Source organism: Larus michahellis, chromosome 23 (genome assembly GCF_964199755.1).
Source record: "Larus michahellis chromosome 23, bLarMic1.1, whole genome shotgun sequence".
Taxonomy (NCBI): domain Eukaryota; kingdom Metazoa; phylum Chordata; class Aves; order Charadriiformes; family Laridae; genus Larus; species Larus michahellis.
In genome coordinates, this window is record NC_133918.1 from 288228 (window position 1) to 307492 (window position 19265).

Genomic DNA, 19265 nt, shown 5'->3' on the forward strand with positions numbered 1-19265 from the left:
CCGCTTGCGTCGCCCCACAGACCTTGGGGCTGCGGGCTTTCCTGCTGCCTTCAGCCTCAAAACCACCCTTTCTCACTCGCCACACGGCCAGCCTCAAAAATAGGAAACGTCCGGAGATTGCTCCCACGCCCAAGGTGCCAGGAGGGAAAACTGTGGCTCTTTCTAAAGCTCTCTGGGAACCGCTTACATGGAAGTAGTTTCCAGAGAGCGAGAGAACGAGCCACGGTTTTCCCTCCTGGCGCCTTCACCATGGCAGCCATCCCCGGACGTTGGGGACTTTTATCGCCCGGCACTGGGACGAAGTGGGGAGATGGGTTTGAGACTGAGATCGCTAGGGAAGCTCAGTGCCCCAAGCCTTGCAGGGCAATGGAAGCGGTTCCCAATTAGCGTTACAACGAGCCACAGTTTTCCCTCCTGGCGCCTTCGCCATGGTAACCATCCCAGATGTTCAAGATTTTTTGCGCCCGGCGCTGGGACAAAGGGCAGAGACAGGTTTGAGGCTGAAGGTTCTAGGGTAGCCCGGCGCCCAGGGCTTGTGGGGCAGTGGAAGCGGTTCCCAGAGAGTGTGAGAAGGAGCCATGCTTTTCCCTCCCGGCACCTTCGCCATGGCAGCCATTTATGGATGTTTGGGATTTTTATCACCCGGCGATGAGACAAGGGGCAGAGGTGGGTTGGAGGCCGAGGTTGCCAAGGGAAGCCTGTCGCCTTAAGGCTCATGGGGTGATGGAAGCAGTTCCCAGAGCTCGTGAGAACAAGCCACTGTTTTCCCTCATGGCGCCTTCACTGTTTCAGACATCCCCGGATATTCTGGATTTTTAACGCCCAGCACTGGGACGAGGGGCGGAGGAGGGTTGGAGGCCGAGGTTGCCAAGGGAAGCCCATCGCCTTAAGGCTCATGGGGTGATGGAAGCAGTTGCCAGAGAGCATGAGAATGAGCCAGGGTTTTCCCTCCTGGCGCCTTCGCAGTGGCAGCCATCCCAGCTGCTCGGGGCTGGGACGAGATGCGGAGGCGGGTTTGAGGCTGAGGTCGCTAGGGAAGCCTGATGCCCCGAGGCTCGTGGGGCGATGGAAGAGGTTCCAAGAGAGCATGAGAACGAACCACGATTTTCCCTTCTGGCTCCTTCGTCATGTGTTGTGTTAAAAGGACTGTAGTTTTGATACTTGTCTGTCAGAGTCCCAGGACTTTCATCGATTTACTATCAGAGTCCCAGTAAAGGACTTTCACTGAGTCAGATTCACAAATAGTCAAAATTAGTCTAGCAAAAATAATAAGTTCCAATATTTGTCTGTCAGAGTCCTACCAAAGGACTTTCACTGAATCAAATTCACAAATAAGTGAAACTAGTTATTTTATTGAGAGCAACAGTTGCAGATTCGAGATTGCCGTTGATAAATTCACTAACTACCCATGTAGTTAAATTCACCACTGACCCGTGTCCCTCAGCACCACGTCTGCCGGGTTTTTCAATCCCTTCAGGGATGGCGACTCCACCACTGCCCTGGGCAGCCTGGTCCAGCGCTTGACAACCGTTTTGGGGAAGAAGTTTTTCCTAATATCCATCCTAAACCGCCCCTGGGGCAACTTGAGGCCGTTTCCTCTTGTCCCATCGCCTGTTCCTTGGGAGAAGAGACTGACCCCCCCCGGCTGCCCCCTCCTTTCAGGGAGTTGCAGAGAGCGAGAAGGTCTCCCCTCAGCCTCCTCTTCTCCAGGCTGAACCCCCCCAGCTCCCTCAGCGGCTCCTCACAGCACTTGTGCTCCAGACCCCGCACCAGCTCCGGTGCCCGTCTCTGGACACGCTCCAGCACCTCAATGTCTCTCCTGTGGCAAGGGGCCCAAAACTGGACACAGCCCTCAAGGTGGGGCATGGTCATTCCCCCCGTCCCCGTGGCCACACCAGGGCAGAGAAGGGCAACACAGGACCCCTGCACCCCCGGGCTCCTCCACTTCTAAGGGATCATATAATTCAGGGAGATGCTGAGCAGGGGGTGTCCCCGTCCCCTGGGCATCCCTGGGCTGGGGCACAGCCACGGGCTGCCCCTTCTCCTCAGCTCCGGGACAATAAAAGCAATAAATAAAATAAGTAAAGTAGAATGGAAGAAAAAAGGGAAGGGAAGGGAAGGGAAGGGAAGGGAAGGGAAGGGAAGGGAAGGGAAGGGAAGGGAAGGGAAGGGAAGGGAAGGGAAGGGAAGGGAAGGGAAGGGAAGGGAAGGGAAGGGAAGGGAAGGGAAGGGAAGGGAAGGGGAAGGAGAGGAGAAGGGGAAGGAGAAGGAGAAGGAGAGGAAGGAAAAAATTCAATATAGTAAAATAAAAAATAAAATAGAATTAAAAAGTAAAAAAATAATAAAGTAGAATAAAAGAAACAGAATAGAATAAAAAAGTGGAAAAAATAATAAAGTAGAATATAATAAATAAAATAAAAAAGTAAAAGAAAATAATAGAATAAAGTCGAATAAAATAAATAGCATAAAAGAAAAGGGTAAAAGAAAATAATACAATAGAATAAAGTAGAATAAAACAAATTAGAATAAAAGAGAAGAATATAAAAATAATAAAAGAGAATAAAATAAAATATAGCAAATTAAATAGAACCGACTATAAACCGCGGCCTGGGCCCTGTCGCCGCGGCACGTCCCCCCGCTCCCGTCCCCGCCCCCCGCTCCCGCCCGCGGGAGGAGCGGCCGCCGGCGAGGCGCGGGCGGGCGGGCGGGCGGCCCCTTTAAGAGGAAGTAGTGCCGGCTGCCGGTGGCGGCGCGCGGAGAGGGGTTTTGTGGGACGGGGCCGAGCTCCGCGGGTGTTGGAGTGCTGAGGCCGCACGAGGGGGAGCCGCTTCCGCGCCGCCGCCGCGGCGGAGCTGCCACCGGCCAGGTGCGGGGGAGCGGGAGGGCCCTGGGGGCGCCGTTGGGCTGTCTGGAGGGGGCCTGGGGGGGTCGCGGGGCCCTGTGGACGCGGGGCTGGTCGGGACCTCTGAGGGAGCTGAGGGCCGGGACGGGCCCCGGGGCCCTCAGCCCCGCCCGGGGGACAACCCGCCGTCCCTGCCAGCACCCCGGTGGCGGTGCCCGGGGCTGGGGCCTCCTCGGGGCGTGGGGTCACGCCGGGGCCGCCCGGCCGGAACCGGCAACCTGTTGAACCGAGACTTGTAAATCCCCTCGTTTGGTTTTTTTTTTTTTCTTTAATTATTTCTGTTTTTTCCCTTGGGAGGAAGGCGGTTGCGAGCGAGTTTCTCCTGGCTTTGCGCTCGGTGGGCTGGAGCCCCTTCCTCTGGCCGGGGGCAGGTCCCGGAGACCCCGTCCCGGGGCGGAGCAGAGCCGGGTCCTGCCTGTGGTGGCTCGTCCTGGAGCAGAAGCGGCTCCACGGGCGGGTGGCAGCGACTGTCCCCAGCGGGGGAGACCCGGCCCGTGGCGGCACTCCCCCTCGGAAGGGGTTCGCCTGCTGCAGTCTTTGCTGGGAAATCAAAAATCTCAGAATGATGGGAAAAAGGCTCAGCGTGGAGAGTAAGGGTTTTGCCGGCGTAACCGTGAAGTTATGGCCTTGGATACTCTTTGTGTTTTATTCCGCCCCTTCCCCCCTCCCTCCCCCCCAAGCTGTGATAATAAATGTCTCTATTGTAGGTAAAGGCACAGCCCTGAAGTTCAAACTCCTTAATCTCTTTAAGTGGTTAGGGAAAACGGGGAATTCTCCATATTTTTTTTTTTCTGGTGGTGGTGAGCCGCGACTCAGCTGTCATGAGGGAGAACTTGTGACGCTTGAAAGCAAACTCTGGCTCTGCTTCTGTCTGTTCCTTTGAGCGCAGGAATGCTAATCTTATAGGGACTGCCTCCCCTGTCATCTGCAGTACAGTAATCTCAACTCCTTCAAAGAAAACCCTTCCTGTGTGTGAGAAGGATGGACCAAAAGGAAAGGGCAGGAAATCCTCTGAGGAAGAGGATTTTAAGTTGTCCGGCGTGTGGCACAGACGTTTGGAAAAATCATCTCTGTCGGGGACTCTGGTGCTAGTGAAAGGCAAGATCTCCTTCTCCTAGTACTTGGAGCTGAAGAGTGACCGCACTTTCTCAATTTCTATCCCTTCTTTGTTTAAAACCCCTTTCTGGTCTGGAAATCTTCTGCCAAGTTGCAGGGCAGGAGGGGATCTTTTGCTAGGAGATGTTAAATTTCCCCCAGCCACCTGTTTATCACAGTCCCCAGGGCTTCGTCCTTGCATTCTGCTTCCTTTCCAAGCTTTAGGCTCGCATCCAGCTCTGTGTTTATCTTTTGTTGTTTCTTGGACTGTGTATTCCATATATTAGGTTCACTTTCTTAGTCACGTACATGTGAAGTTAACTTGGGCCGGAGGGTGAGCTTGTGACATTTTAAAATCCCCAGAAAGGGAGGGGAGGAGTGACAGTTCATGCCAGCTTGGTGGTGCGGCAGCAAAAAACTGGTGCCCTCGGTTTACGCTGAGGAGCTGGGTCCCTCTGCCTGGCTCACCTTTCAGGATCTGGGATGCTTTTTTGGTCACATTACTTCGGGTTGCGCGGTCAACAGTGCCATCATCAGAAATGGTAATGGGCTCTGCTGTCCGCTTGGCTGAAGCTTAGGGAGGTTGAAGCGTACTTGGTGTCTTGAGCAAAGTCCTCCTGCGAGACTTCACCTGTCCTCTAGCGCAGGAGCTGTTGGCCAGGTGTTTCCTTGCCCACATTTGGGTCTTTTATTGCTGGGATGTGAGGTACCACCCAACCTGAAACGGTGGGATTTAGTCCTGTTTGTGGAGGTTGGACTGTACTGGCATGTGCCGTGTTTTGTGACTTGTGCTTCTTTGTAAATGGGCCAGGGATCTCTACGGCCACAGTACACAAAGGAAATCGTTTCCCTTGTCAGCAGTGAAAGTGTGTGGGGTCAGAGAAGAGAGATTGCAAAACCTAACCAGGCCTGTGTGCAGCAGTCAGATCTGGGAAAAGAATTGCATTCAACTTCAGAGTTTTAATTTATAAGGCAGGGAAGTATTTTGTGATATTTGAGCCATAAATGCTGCTGTAAGTGGATCCACAACCAGCTTTGCTAGAGGTTTAGGAGCTTATCTTTAGAAATACGTAATATCCAGCTAATGCTTTCAATAAAGAGTGCACCTTAGGCTGCATCTTGATCCTCCTTTTTCCAGATGCCCCTGGGAGGCAGAGTTATCTGTGACTCCTGCTTTGATCCGCTGCTCACTTCCCTTTGGAGCTGCTGTTGTGCTAAAAGTGCTGTTCTGCTCCTGTTGAGATGGGCCAGTTGTTGCTCTGAGTACGTGAAGCAGGCAGGGAGCAGAAGGGAGGAACAGAAAAGGCCAGAAAAAAATCCACTTTTGCGAGTGTGCAAAGCCAGTGCAAAAAAATCCATCACACTGCGGCAGCTTTGACATCTTCCAGAAAAGTCTGGATGAAGTCCCTGGGTGCTTGGCATTGCTGTTGAGACTATTTGAGAAGAGGCAAAGGTGGTGACGCTGCTGGGTCAGGGATGAGTCATGATAGAAGTGTCGAGTCGTGATAGAAGTGTCCCGCCGTGGCTGTGCTCGGTGCTGGCCCTCGCCTGCTCGGGGGCCATGGTGCTGTGTCTCCTGGGCACAGGCCGTGTTTGGGAGAATCGCAGCTGTGGCTCTGTGCTCCCAGGGAGCCCGTGGAACAGAAAATGAGCTGGAGTACTGTGTCCAGTTTTGGGCCCCTCACCACAGGAGAGACATTGAGGTGCTGGAGCGTGTCCAGAGACGGGCACCGGAGCTGGTGCGGGGTCTGGAGCACAAGTGCTGTGAGGAGCTGCTGAGGGAGCTGGGGGGGTTCAGCCTGGAGAAGAGGAGGCTGAGGGGAGACCTTCTCGCTCTCTGCAGCTCCCTGAAAGGAGGGGGCAGCCAGGGGGGGGGTCAGTCTCTTCTCCCAAGGAACAGGCGATGGGACAAGAGGAAACGGCCTCCAGTTGCCCCAGGGGAGGTTTAGGATAGATATTAGGGAAAACTTCTTACACTGAAAGGTTATTAAGCATTGGACCAGGCTGCCCAGGGCAGCGGTTAAGGCACCATCCCTGGATGTATTTAAAAGACGGGCAGACGTAGTGCTTAAGAGATATGGTTTAGTGATGGTTTTTGTCAGAGTTAAGTTGATGATTGGACTTGATGATCTGAAAGGTCCCTTCCAACCTGGGCAATTCTACGATTCTATAAAACCTGCTTGAGTTTGAAGCAGGAGCCGAGACGGGACCATGGCTGTATTGAAAGCCACTGTAATTTTTTTATTCCTCTTGACTGCAGGCTTCTCTTGGGGCTGCTGTCTGGGCCTTTTTTCTTTCTTCTTCTTTTTCCCCTCGCTGCGTCTTGTGATGTGGTTAGTCTTGAGGTGATCTCTAGCTCCACATCAGTGGGCTTATTGCTTGCCTGGAGACATGCTAACGTGTTGGGTTACTGCCACATCCCCTCGTGGAGGGGAAGAGCAAGCCTCGTGGGCATCTGCTTTCGGCGAGAAACAATACTGCTTTTCTTCCGAAAGCAGAAATATTAATGTCAGGAGAAGAGATATTTGTTGGTGAGATGGCCCTGCTGTGGGAAAGGTTGGTCGTGTGGCCAGCTCCTGCTCCAGCTCGGTCCCTGGGTGAAGGAGCTCGTAGCCCTGGCATCTCCTGAGATCTCGAACCCGTAGCCACGCTGTTAAAATCGTGCCTCTTGCTGTAGTCACATTGTCAGCCCAAGGCAAAATTTGTGCTCCAAAACAGCATTACCTTTCATTTGGGTGCGGGCAGATCCCAAAGTTCAAGTAGATGAAACTGCTGTTGGGTCAAAAATATCCCTGCCCAGCGAGGACAATAATGTGGAGCCTGCAAAAGCGGGAAGAGGTGTGCAGCTCACAGCTCAGACTTGATAAATATCGCGCTGCCCCTTACTAGTCCTCCGGTGGGGACACAGCCAGGCTGGAGCACAGCAGAAGGTCTTCCCGAAGGAGCAGCCTGCAAAATACAGCCCCTGAGACCTTGAAAGGAGGGAGCTGCTTTTCCCATGCCGTCAGCCGCCCACTGCCTGTGGTTTATCCTAGAAATATTTGTCTGTGCAGTTAACCTGTCTCCTGGAGTCGTGACCCAGCTTGTCCGCTTAATGCAGCGTCTGCGAAGCCTGCAGCAGATTAGCTCTGCCTCCACACACAGCCGTCCTCCCGGCATGGATGTGTGAGCGCGATCTGGGGAAACCTTCCAAAATCGCTGCGGCTCTGACATTGCAATGGATGCAGATCTCACGTAAGAGGCAAGAAAACTGGCCCTAAATCAGTAATGCTCAGGGCTGTGAGAACTGTTGCTGCTACACTGCAGTGGTTTCTAAGCTTTCAAATGAAGGTGTTAAAACTGCAGCGTCTGCTGCCTGGTGTTCCCTTTTTGGGGAAGGGAAAGTAGGAGGGGGGACACTTTACAAAAGTTACTTTCTCATGTGGCCTTTCCACCCTCTGTGGCTGAGGGGAGGGTGCCTGGAAGGCCCGGAGGCGGACAACCCACACTGGAAATTCAGTCTTTTTGCATGTGAAGTTCGAAGGCGACTCAGCCTTCCCTCTCCCCTACCAGAAAGGGATATCCAGCCCCGTAGCTGGTCGCTCCCGTACCTGCCTCCCCCCAATATCCACGTGAGGAAGGAACTTATAACCTCCCTGCTGTTGTCGTTGTGTGGTGTGGATACTGCCTGCTCCTCCGTCCTGCTCGTGAGGGTTGACAAATGCCTCTCACTAGTGGGTGACTGGACTTTTTGGCATGCCCACCTGGTGCAGGCTGCCGGAGGCGGCTGCCGCATGGGTTCTGCCAGAGCTGCTGTGCTTGCCCTGGCGGGGTCTTCTAACCCAGCTACGGCTTAATTTAACAGGCCTTTTTTCCCTTTATTATATAAACTAATTTGACTTTAAAATTGGTCTGAAAGCACGGCCTTTCAGGGGAAAAAGAAGATACCAATTAAAGCCCAGTATAACTATTTTTGGGTCTTTCATTGTGCTGTTTCCTTTTCTTATGTATGTGGCAATGCAGATTGGCTATGTGTTTGCATGGCTTAGAGGCATGTAAAAACTGTCCTGCTCCTCGGCAGGCCTCTTCCTGGGAAGTGCCAGGGAGATGCTGTGTGGGTATCACTTCTTACTTGGGAATTTCCCAATTGTGCAGCAGAATTAAATCGCAGGGTGTGGGGGATGGCTGGTGACCAGCAGGACTTTCTTAAAACTGACTTTGTGGTGAAATATAAAGGGCTCTTTGTTTGCCTAAACGTTGGGAATTCAGCATTTGAAACGTGCCATTTCTGAATGGCTCTGTTAAGTTTGTTGGGAAGGCTGCTACTAAAGCAGTTTCCCAAAGGAAAATGTGGATATTGCCCTGCAGAGCAGCAGAACCGACTCGCTGCTGGTGTCTTGCCCAGCCTGGGGCTGTAGGTGCAGCTGGGCCAGATGCACTCTCTGCTCCCTCTCCTTCAGCTTCAGAGCAACTTCTGCTGCCAGGAGCAAAAAGAAGAAAAGGGGATGCAAAAGGTGACACCGGGCGGCTGCTCGGTTCTCCTTGTGCAGCAGCGTCGAGCAGTCTTGCAGGGGGGGAAGACAGAAACACCATGACGGAGCTTGTAGTGGAGAATGATTAGCTTTTGGGAAAGCCTTGGCAGCTCCCGCAGCCGGGAGGCCGGACTGGGTGCCAGACGGGAAGCTGGCTGACGTGGAAGTGCCGTCTCACTGGGATTATGAATGGCCAGGCGAGACTGCCGAAGCCGTGCTCGGCCCTCCTCCTCCTCCTCCTCCTCCTTCTCCTCCTCTCCCCCGCACGCTTCTCACCAGGCCCTGCCCTGGCCCAGGTAAGCTCAGGGACGGACCTTCATTTTTTATATCATAGAACAATTCAAAAGAGCAGCTGAAAACCTTATCCCGGGAAGGTGAGCTGTCTTCTTGGTTGCCAGACTGGCTACAGAGGTGCAGAAACTGGCTGTCATCAGTGCCAGTCCAGCCCTGCTTGTTGTAATTGGTCTGATCCTTGCTCTCCGTATTAAAATCTCTCCTTTGATTGTAGAAAACCAGCATCATCTTGTACCAAGAAACTGAGCTAGTGCAGAATGGCTGTGGGAAGGTATTTGTGAAAGGAGGAGGGGGGAGTCATGGAAAAAATGTGCGTGTGCGTCCGTCTTTGCTTTTTTTGTTGAAGTTAGCTACTTTGAAGCTGCCTTGCTTTTCGGGTGTGCTCTGTAAATTAATTTTTTACTTGAAGTGCTCGATGCATCTGATGTATTGTGGCTGCTTTATCAAACTGGAGCGGGTGGGTTTGTGTCCCGTATTGGAAACTCTGGCCTGAGCAACAGCATCAGCAGCGAGTAAGGACACTGAAAACGCCATGGGGAGAAGGCGGGTGGGATGGGGTGACTGGCACAGGCTTGTCACTGAAGGACTGCAATTATAAGCCGACGCAGACAGAGCTTGCGGCTGGGCTCGGTGTGAACGCTGAGCAGCAGTAACCATATTGGTATCCTCTTGCAGGACAGCAGCGTGGCTTCCCTAAAAGGAAACGAGAGAAATCAATTCTTTTGAGAAATGCGTTGCTCGCTGGGGTTTGCCCAAGGGCTTTCTTAGCAGCAGGGCAGCAGGATGTGAGCCGCCCCAGCGCTGGGGTCACTGGGAGGGAAGTGGCCGCGTCTCTGACCCCTCCCCAGCCTGCGGGAGCCCTCAGATTGCAGCCGTGCATGAAAAGGGACTTTTTTCTTTTTTTTTCTTCCCCCCCTTTTTTTTTTTGAAAAAGGAAGCTCTTCGCCTCAGTGCCTACAAGTGCTTGTAAAAGTTGCAGACGAGCTGAGAAATCACTGAGCAATCTGCCAAGGCTAGAAGCGCAGGTAGGAGCTTGCTGACATGCTGCCTTGCTTTTTTTCTTTTGGTTTGTGCGCTGGCTACTGTTAAAGCCCTGCTGGGTGTCAGCGCAGAGGGGAGCTGGGTGTTGCTTGAGGCAGGCGCTGATGGAGCAGTCACGGGACTCCTGCAAGAGGGTTTCGGCCATTCTGCCTCTGCGGGGAGGGCAGGACCCAGCCAGGATGCTGCTGGCAGCTGGAAAGCCTCTGGACAGCTGCATTTTCCAGGCGTTTCAGAAGAGGTGACAGTCTTTCCTTTTTTTCATGCCCTCTCTGAGCTGCGTGTAAAAGTAACCACAAGCCGGGGAAGCGATCACCTGGGCTTCCTCTGCCCGGAGCCTGGTGTTAAAGTAAGGCAGCACTGCGCGATCTGCCGTTCCCGGAGAGGGAAGAGGAAGGACAGAGCCCTGCCCTGGATTGCCATCGGCAGCAATCGGCATTAGGACTAGAGCTGTGAAAGCAGGGAGTAAGGGGAGAAAATGAGCTTTTGGGAAGGGAGGGCCGGGCCTTGACGCCCTTGCTGGGCAGGCAGGTCGCACCGAGCCGCTCCTCTCGTGTCCTTGGGAGAAGCTGGAGGTTTGTTCATGCTCGGGACAGCCTCCCACGGCGTGGGGCTTTCTGCAGCGGCTATGTGATCTCGGAGGGGTGGCCAAGGTCCTCTCGGAGCACCGGTGACATCTGCTGTAATCTTGGCTGGCTGGAAGGGAGCTGTAAACAAAATGTACTGTAGGTTTGTTTGAGGGGGATTTCCCCCCCGCCCCTCATCTTTGAAGCCTGCAAATACTATCCAGGTACTTTGCGTGTGCCGTATCCTAGTTGTTCCTAACTTTGCCTTTCTCTTCTGTGTGAAAGCAGTGTCTTAATGCTGCCTGAGCTGTGACTCCTGCGTGTGGAAGTAGGTGTTGTACGTGTGATATCATCTTCAAGCAATGTCAGGGATGCTTTTGGTCTCTCTGCTTTTTTTTTTTTTTTTTTTCCTAGAGCTAAGTGTTTCTTTTAGCTCAGCTGGAGTCAAAGACCATAATTAAATGGGCTGCATTTGCTTGAAGTCTTAGCTACTCATTTGCTAATGCCTTCAGACAGATGCTGAATCGTCTGAGAGACGATTGCTGCTGTGTCAAGCTCCCCAGTTCTCATGAATGATGTCTCCATAGGAAGAAGTTTGTTTGTAACACGGGCACTGCCTTGGTACCAAATAAGCCATATTAAAAGCCTCTTCACCCTGCCCAAGTGGCAATTTCTTCTGGAAAATGGTCGGTGTTTGCTTCTTGACACGTGTGGCGAACCCCAGGGGATGTTTGGGGTATTTTCCCTGCAGTTTTACCGTGCTGTTTCATCCTGTCCTCTTCTCTGTGCTGGGCCCTGGGGCTGCAGCCTGAGCCCTGCTCGAGAAACACGTCCTTCTCCAGTGGAAGGGACGGTGCCGGGCTGCAGCCTTGGGCCGGCATGGGTGCAAGTGTGGTCACAGCAATCGGTCAGATCCTACAGAAAATAAGTAGGAACAGGGTTGTACCGCGCCGAGGATGCTGCCAGTCCTCCGGGGAGCTGTCTGGAGGGCGATGCTCAGGCTTCTTTATGGCTTGTTTGTTTTAAAGGACGTTTCTTTCTTCATCTCCAGAGTAAGGAAATCGTTGCGTGCAAGTACTTCTCTGGGACTGATTTCCTGCTCAGCACCTGCTCTCCACATTGTTGGCTACTTGGAGGCCAGTCGTGCTGTCACTCCGGAGGTGGCACCGTGGCGGGGTGGACGCAGTCCCCCAGTGCTTCCGCCCCCCGGGTCGCCTCGGCGTTCTGCTGCAGGATGTGGTGAGGCTGTGACACAGCTCTCGGTAACCAGAGCCTCTGCCTCTGCGCTCAGATGTCCCTCTGCGCCGTTCGCTACTTCCTCTAACCATGTCTGTGGTGTGATGAGACACCTCCTAAGGACACGTTCTCTGGGGGTTTTCTTATTTTTCTTCTTTTGTCTCTCGCACGGTAGCTTACAGGGTCACAGCAGCTGTGTGTGCAGTGAAAGCATGCATGCAGTGAGCTTGCCTCGCAGCCCAGGCTGAATCTCGCTGAACCACATCAAAATGCGTTTTCTGTTTCTCCCAACACGTGTCATGGCCCCTGCTGCAACAGCAGTTTGGATCTCTCTGCTCCTGCACCGAAGAGGTTACTGAGCCTGTTCCCGCAGGAAAAGCAGCGACAGGAGATGTTGAGTCTAGTCTTAGTGGGACGAACTGAAGCGGTTTGGGGTTTTTTTTTTCCTTGCTGTAATTAAATAAGAAAACAAGAGGCCTTGGTTTAAATCTTTATAATCTTTCTCCGGAGAAGAAATGCTGATTAGCACGATGCAGCATCTGTTAGAGATGGGCTGAATTGCGGCAAAGGTAGTCTTGACCTTGAATTTGGGATTTTCTTGCCAACGTTTGAGGATACTGTTTGTCTATTTGAATAATTCTGTGGCTTCGTATAAATCTAAGTAGATTTCTTCTTGGTTAAAGGGATTTATTTGCTTGCTTTCTTATAAAATTATGGAAATTCTTATTTGCCAGATTGGGTAAGGCATCAGCTTTAGTTAATTTCTGTTACTTTATTTATTTTTCTCTCTGGCACATAAAAAAAAAATAATATTTTTGGTACACATAGCTTTCAACCTTAAGCTTCCATCAAAGAGCAGCTTGACACAAATTATACGAGGAGATGGATGTGGGAACAAAGGAGGTATAATTAGCTACAGATAAACAGAGCTGTGTTTCTCGTCAGCATCCTTTCAGATCTTAGCTTGTGTCTTACCCTCTTGGAGCTAATTCTTTTCCCCAGACTGGAAGAGGAAGGCGAGCTTTCCCTGGGCTTCCAGCTTTCAACCAGCCTTCAACTTGAAGTGAGCTAAACTGAAATGAAAAATATGTTTATGGGCTGTCTGCAGCTGCACAAGACGCTGTGGCTGCTCTTAGAGCTGGTGTTGTTTCAGGATATTCTCTTTCCGGGTGCCTGAGCTGCGACTTCTTCTTCTTGTTCCCCTCTGCCCTTTCACGTCCTGTCTTTGAGCTCCTGCTCAAACGGTTGTTTTGTTGGAGTACGGCTGGCAACAGATATGAACTTTATTGTAGGTTGTCATACCCTTACCTTTTTGGTAGGTTTGCTCCCGAAGAGGGGAGGGGAAGCATAGGTGAAAAATCTGATCCAGGTAAAACCCAATTTGTTTTACCCTTCTTAAAGGGTAATTGGAGGGGAATAGGTGGTGGAGTTTCTGCTTGTTTCTGTGGGATTTAGCGCTCTGAGTGGTGGTCTCTGGCTGAGGCCGCGCTGGGGGGCACGGGGGGGACTGCATCTTGACGTCTCATTTTGCCCCTTCCCTGTGGGGCTGGTTCCCTCGTCCCCACATTGAGCAGGAGAGACCTTGCGGGGGCGAGTCTTCATTCAGCCGAGCCGCTGCTCTGCTGGGAGCTGGGCTGCAAAGAGAGGGGGGAGGAAGGAAAGCTGGTGTTGGCTTCCCCCACTTCTCAGATCTGGGGCGAGGGCCCAGATGGTATCCCAGATCTCTTCCTATGGGATTTAGACAAGGTTTCCTGTTGAGAGAGCTGCTCCTAATCACTGCCCTTCTGTGCTGCATTGCAGATCAGGACCAGATGAGCAGAGGGAGGTTTCTGTGAAGATCAGAGTCACCCCAGCCCTGCCCTGGGAAGTGGCCCAGCAGCGCCGTGTCTCCGGCTGTCATCGTTACAGACGTGGAAAAGACAAAAGGAGAGGAGAAAAATGTCCCATGCTTTAAAGCAAGTGTTCAATAAAGACAAAACGTTCCGGCCCAAGCGCAAGTTTGAACCAGGGACTCAGCGGTTTGAGCTGCACAAGAAGGCTCAAGCCTCGCTCAATGCTGGCCTGGACTTGAAAGTTGCCGTCCAGCTGCCGCCGGGAGAGGAGCAGAACGATTGGGTGGCTGTGCACGTGGTGGACTTCTTCAACCGCATCAACCTGATCTACGGCACCATCAGTGACTATTGCACAGAGCAGTCCTGCCCTGTCATGTCAGGGGGACCCAAGTACGAGTACCGATGGCAGGACGAGCACAAGTACCGGAAACCCACGGCCCTGTCGGCTCCCCAGTACATGAACCTCCTGATGGACTGGATTGAGGTACAGATCAACAATGAGGACATCTTTCCCACTAATGTTGGTGAGTTCAGTTCCAGTTGTGGCTAGAGGGAGGGAGACTGGTCCAGAGCCTTCTCCTTTGAGTCCTCAGGTCCCATTTCTGCTCTAGGAGATGCTGTAGCATGGGTCACCCTTGTAGCAGAGCTGTTTCCTTTTGTGCTGGCAGTGTAATAAAGCTCCTCTGAGCACCTGAGAAACTTCAGAGCTTTTCTGGAGTGCTAAAATACCCAGAGCTGTGCCAGATCCCGTTTGGAGTCACTGATACCTCAAGGAAAGCCAAGCTGAACCCAGGCAGTGAAAACAAGAGGCTGCTCTTAGAAAAGTCAGTCTCTGACATGACTCTTGAGTAGTTCATGCTGGACGTGGTCTCCTGACAGACAGCTCTTTTACAGCTGATTGCTAGCTTGGGTTCAACGTGCGTGCTCTGCGTCGGCCTGGTGATGGTGGCCACGTTTCCATAATTAGCCTCTTTGTTGTTACAGGCTGGCGTTAGCTGACTCTGCCCTTTCTAGCTTAGTGCTTCCTGGCATGCACTCGGCTGTTTGTTGCAGCTGGGTGGGATGCTGACATGTGCACGGAGGGAGGAGCGGTGTTTTATCTATTGCCAGGGTGATGAAGATGAGAATTTGGCCTAGGACACCTAAACCTGCATATGCAAACGCAGCTTGTGTACTGGCTTTGGGACATGGTTTGTTGGGGTTTTTGTTTTGCTTGTGCTGAATAAAATGTGAGAATTCAGTATCCACAGCATTAGGTAAATGTGATTGATCCCATTCAGAGCTCCCATCTTCTGGGACGCAAAAGGCAAGGTGCAGCAGAGCTCTCTCCCTCCTGCCCCGCTGTTCATCCCCTTGGAGCTCTGATGGGATGCACTTGGCCTCTGTCTGGGACATGTCTGCCACCTCTGCCACACGAGCATCCACAGGGCCCCTCCACCAGTGCCAAAATGCTGCTTAAACCCAGTGTGAGCAGGCAGAGGGGGGAGCAGGGCCATAAACAGCCAGTTCTTCAGCTGGAACACTGAAATCCTCCCCACCTGTTCCTCCTGTTGCCCAAACGCCTACTGCCTTGCCTTTAGTTCAGACCCTTCTGCAAGACTCTCTGGGGACTATGAGCAGGGTGTTTGTTCTGTTCGGGGAGGCAAAACAAGTTTCTGACAGCAGGAGGATTGTGAGGGTGTTTTGGGGTTTTTGTTTTGTTTTGTTTTTTAATTGTTGTTTTCAGCTCAGCTGTTACCAGATTCCTCACCCTTAACGCCGACTGAAATGCTACAGTTCTTGCAGAGCACTGAAAGGGTTTAACTAATCCTCATTCCTCCAGAAACGACCTGTGTGAACTTTAAACTGTAGTATTCTACTGAGATGGCTGGTTGGCCGGACCGCTCTGCTGCAGGGCCCCGGCTAAACAAATCCCAAAGAACTGAGGCCTTTAAGAGGACCTTAACATCTTTAATTTTTAACCAAAGGGCTAAAGACATACCAAAATAAGAGATTACTGTGGGGGTTTAACAGCACCGACTCGTTCTTTTGGGAAGCTGCTTGGTCGTATCTGGTATCTTGCACTGTTTATGTAAATGTGCCAAATAGGAGTAGAAGAAAAGTCCCTCAGACTGAAACAGCTCCTGGGAATCTCCGAGGCTGGTCTCTTGCTTTCAGTCGCTAGCAGCCAGCGATGGCGTGCAGCACTCTGTCACTTAAGGAATCTCTGCTTTGAAAAATCTGATCCAAAATGGAAAGGAAAAAGGAGAGGGGAAGCTGGAAATTACTTGGGACAGAACACTTTTTCCCTTTTGTCTCAATCTGTTCATTTTATCAATTTATTTTAGCCCAAGGAACCAGTTTTAACTTTGCTGAAAGTTTCTGCTGGTCGTGTCTTCCCTCCCAGGTACTCCCTTCCCCAAGAACTTCCTCCCGGTGGTGAAGAAAATTCTCTCCAGGCTCTTCCGGGTCTTTGTCCATGTCTACATCCACCATTTCGACAGGATCACCCAGATGGGGTCGGAAGCCCACGTGAACACCTGCTACAAGCACTTTTACTACTTTGTTAAAGAATTCAATCTCATAGACACCAAGGAGCTGGAACCACTGGTGAGTGTCTGGGTGGGCACAGGGTAGACATTGGTCTCTCGGGGTCTGCAGCCAGCGCAGAAGGGGTAGGCTGGGAGTGGAGCAGTCAGAGGTCTCTGGTACCTTCTTAAAACTGGTTGCCCAAATTCAGGACATCAGTTGGCCTTGCAGTTTGACAGTCAGGATGTGCAGGCACAGCTGAGCAGGGTTGTTTGGGCATCGGCTGGGGGAAGTTGACTTGATCTCCAGCAACCTCCTTGCATTTCTAGCGCTGGCTTGCCTTGTTTGCGTGCACTGCACGAGCCCAGCCCTGTTAGCATTTGAGGATGTGGATCATAGAATCATGGAATCACAGACTGGTTTGTGTAGGAAGGGACCTTAAAGCCCACGCAGTGCCAGCCCCTGCCCTGGGCAGGGACACCTCCCACCAGCCCAGGTTGCTCCAAGCCCCGGCCAACCTGGCCTTGAACCCCTCCAGGGATGGGGCAGCCACAGCTTCTCTGGGCAACCTGGGCCAGGGGCTCACCCCCCTCACAGCAAACAATTTCTCCTCACATCTCATCTCAATCCCCCCTCTTCCAGTTTCAAACCCTTCCCCCTCGTCCCATGGCTCCCCTCCCTGCTCCAGAGTCCCTCCCCAGCTTTCCTGGAGCCCCTTTAGGGACTGGAAGGGGCTGGAAGGGGCTGGAAGGTCTCCCCGGAGCCTTCTCTTCTCCAGGCTGAACCCCCCCAGCTCTCTCAGCCTGTCCTCCCAGCAGAGGGGCTCCAGCCCTCCCAGCATCTTCGGGGCCTCCTCTGGCCCCGCTCCAACAGCTCCGTGTCCTTCTGGTGGGTGGCTAAAACCCACTCCCTGTGCTTACTTCCCACGCTGAAAAGCAAGAACAACATCATGGCCTTCACAAGGAGGCTGGAGAATGTGACCTGTTAGACCTGGGCAGTGGTGTTGGTGTTTCTAAAGCTGTAGCAGCAGAGCAGACCTGCGGAGCTGTTGGGCAGTGGAAGGGTGTCCTGCGGTGCCTGGGAATGGGAGTCGGGGGGGGGAACACAGACCTGCACAAACTGGAGGTCTTAGAGTGTCACCACATGCCTGAGAAGGGCATTTACAACTAAACAAAGGTGAGGTTTTCTCATCCACACCCTCCCCTGTCCATCTGGATCTTCATTCATGGTCCCTTGTCTTGTCTGTCCCTTTGACAGAAGGAAATGACCTCCCGGATGTGCCACTGAGGTCAGACCTTCCTGCTCCCACCTTGGCCTCTCTTCCGAGGACTCCTAGTCCCACTCCTGCATTGGAGACGTGATTCAAGGGGAGAACAGAGACGTTTGGTTAAAGAAATCTATATATTTTTAATGAGTTTCAATGTAAAACTGTGATATTGCGGGAATATTTTTTTAAAGATGCTCTAGATAAACTAGTTTTTTACAGTAATTTCTATAAAAAAAAAGAAAATATTTTGGGCCACTTGGTGGAAGTGTTTGCTTGTTGAGGAGGGAAGAGGCACCCTGTATTGTCTCTTCCCCGTCCCCTCACTGCAGTGGCACCAAGCGAGCTTAGCCAGATGCTTCAGATAGAGCTGCGTCGTGTAGCTGGCGCTGCCACGGAAGCGGTACTTCCCTCTGGACACCCATTCCCCACCCGTGAAGGGAGGTTACATGGGGATTGGGGATGATATGCTGGTGTATGCAGATCCCCTGGGGTGCTGTTTGGTTCCAGCACCTCTTCCACTGGCTGTGAGTCCAGTTTTTGGACAGAGCTGCTTTTGTGCTCACCCTCCGCTTGGCATCTGTCCCGAAGGCTTGGCCCTTCTTGCTTTTCCTTTGAAAGAAGGTGAACTTGGGGTTCTCTGATGGCCAACCAGCTCTGCTCTGCTGTTGGAGCCTGTGCTGCTGCTGCCATTGTGAATCTGCCTCTTACAGCAGCTCTGAGCTGAGCTTCTCCCCGGCCGTAGCCCAGCCGTGGCTCCGGGTGCGATGTCCCCACAGGCAGCGTTACGCCAAGCTGTGCGTCGTGGGGGTGAGCAGAGGGAAGGCGGTGAGAGAGGCATGGGGAAGTCTTCTTCTCAACCACCTGCACTTCCCCATCTCCTTGTGGTACGCTGACCCTGCCGAGAAGGAACTGGGCTGCTTGTCCTTCCAGCCTCGCTTACTGGCTGCGTGTGGACCACTTTCTGCTTCCCATGAGGGTACGGAGCCGTCTCCTTCTTCCCGAGCAGCATGGCCCTGCTCGGCTGCTCACATCTCATAACCAAGGTCTCTGGTGTGCAGCCAGAGACCGCCGGCCTTGTCTGCCGCTCGCACAAGCGACTCAGCTGCATGATGAGAGCTTTGCAGTGCCCCCGAGGTAGGTAGATGAGGTCTACCTAGGATTTGGGGGGAGTGGGTGAGCAGGGTTTACAGTAAGTGAAAAGGTTTCTATGAACAGTGACCAAACTGTACCACTAACCGCTTCTTCCTTACAAAGTTTTTCTGTGTCCTGGAATCTCTGTACATACGTGAGTCTCGTTTCTTGTACTATTGGTAGGACACTCGTACAAATACCACTATCATTCTCTGAAATGGAACCAATAAATTATGTTGTATTTACATAGCACGCTCTGATTGCTAAATGTCTCGGGATTACGCGTTCGTCAGAGGCGTTCTGTCAGCAAAGCAAACATGGTGAGTTTGGACTCCTCGGGAAGTGTGCTGGAGAGCTGTTTCCTATGGTTGCTAAAAGCTCTTGGGTGTGTGCCCCTGGCTCTGCTGCCGTACGCTTTGATTCCTCCTGCTCTCCAGGTGCTGGGGCCGGGCTGCTCTGGGCCCCGTGCTTGTCCGCAGGGCTCTGGGGCAGAGCAGGCGGGCGCCAGAGCTCGACCAGCGGCACGGGGTTGTCCTGACTTGTCCCTGCACCCAGGGGCTGATTCTCCCAGCTCTCAAACTTGGGTGGATGCGGGCAGGGGAGGCGAATTTGAGCTTTTGCCAGCTTGCTGAGGGACTCTTGGCTGCCACTGAAAGGAGCCATGGGCATAGATAGCTGTAGAGGTGACGGACTAGACTGGCCGAAGCTCTGCGTTCAGGGTCCCCAGGTTCTTTTCCTGGCCAGGAGGGCAGGAAGGGGCTGCGCAGCCACACCTCCTGGCCCTATAGACCTGGCCCTGCCCTGCCTGCAGTGGGTCTTGCCCGCTCCTGGTGCATGGTGGAGGTGCTGGGCCTTCCCAGACCCCCTCCGGCCCCTCTCCTGGAT

At 52.7% G+C, this 19265-nt stretch overlaps 1 protein-coding gene across 2 annotated transcripts; it reads left to right on the forward strand.

Moving 5' to 3' along the window:
* Window positions 1–2721: 2721 nt before the first annotated feature.
* On the forward strand, window positions 2722–18629 carry MOB3A (MOB kinase activator 3A). Of its 2 annotated transcripts, none has more exons than XM_074565801.1 (4): window positions 2722–2866; window positions 13443–13998; window positions 15861–16063; window positions 17240–18629. In XM_074565801.1, exons 2-4 carry the CDS (start codon window positions 13581–13583, stop codon window positions 17267–17269), a joined length of 651 nt encoding a protein of 216 aa, XP_074421902.1. In that variant the 5' UTR covers window positions 2722–2866; window positions 13443–13580; the 3' UTR covers window positions 17270–18629. The 2 variants fall into 2 exon arrangements, with proteins under 2 accessions (XP_074421902.1, XP_074421903.1); XM_074565802.1 differs by lacking the exon at window positions 2722–2866 and adding an exon at window positions 9737–9827.
* The last annotated feature ends 636 nt before the right edge of the window (window positions 18630–19265 follow it).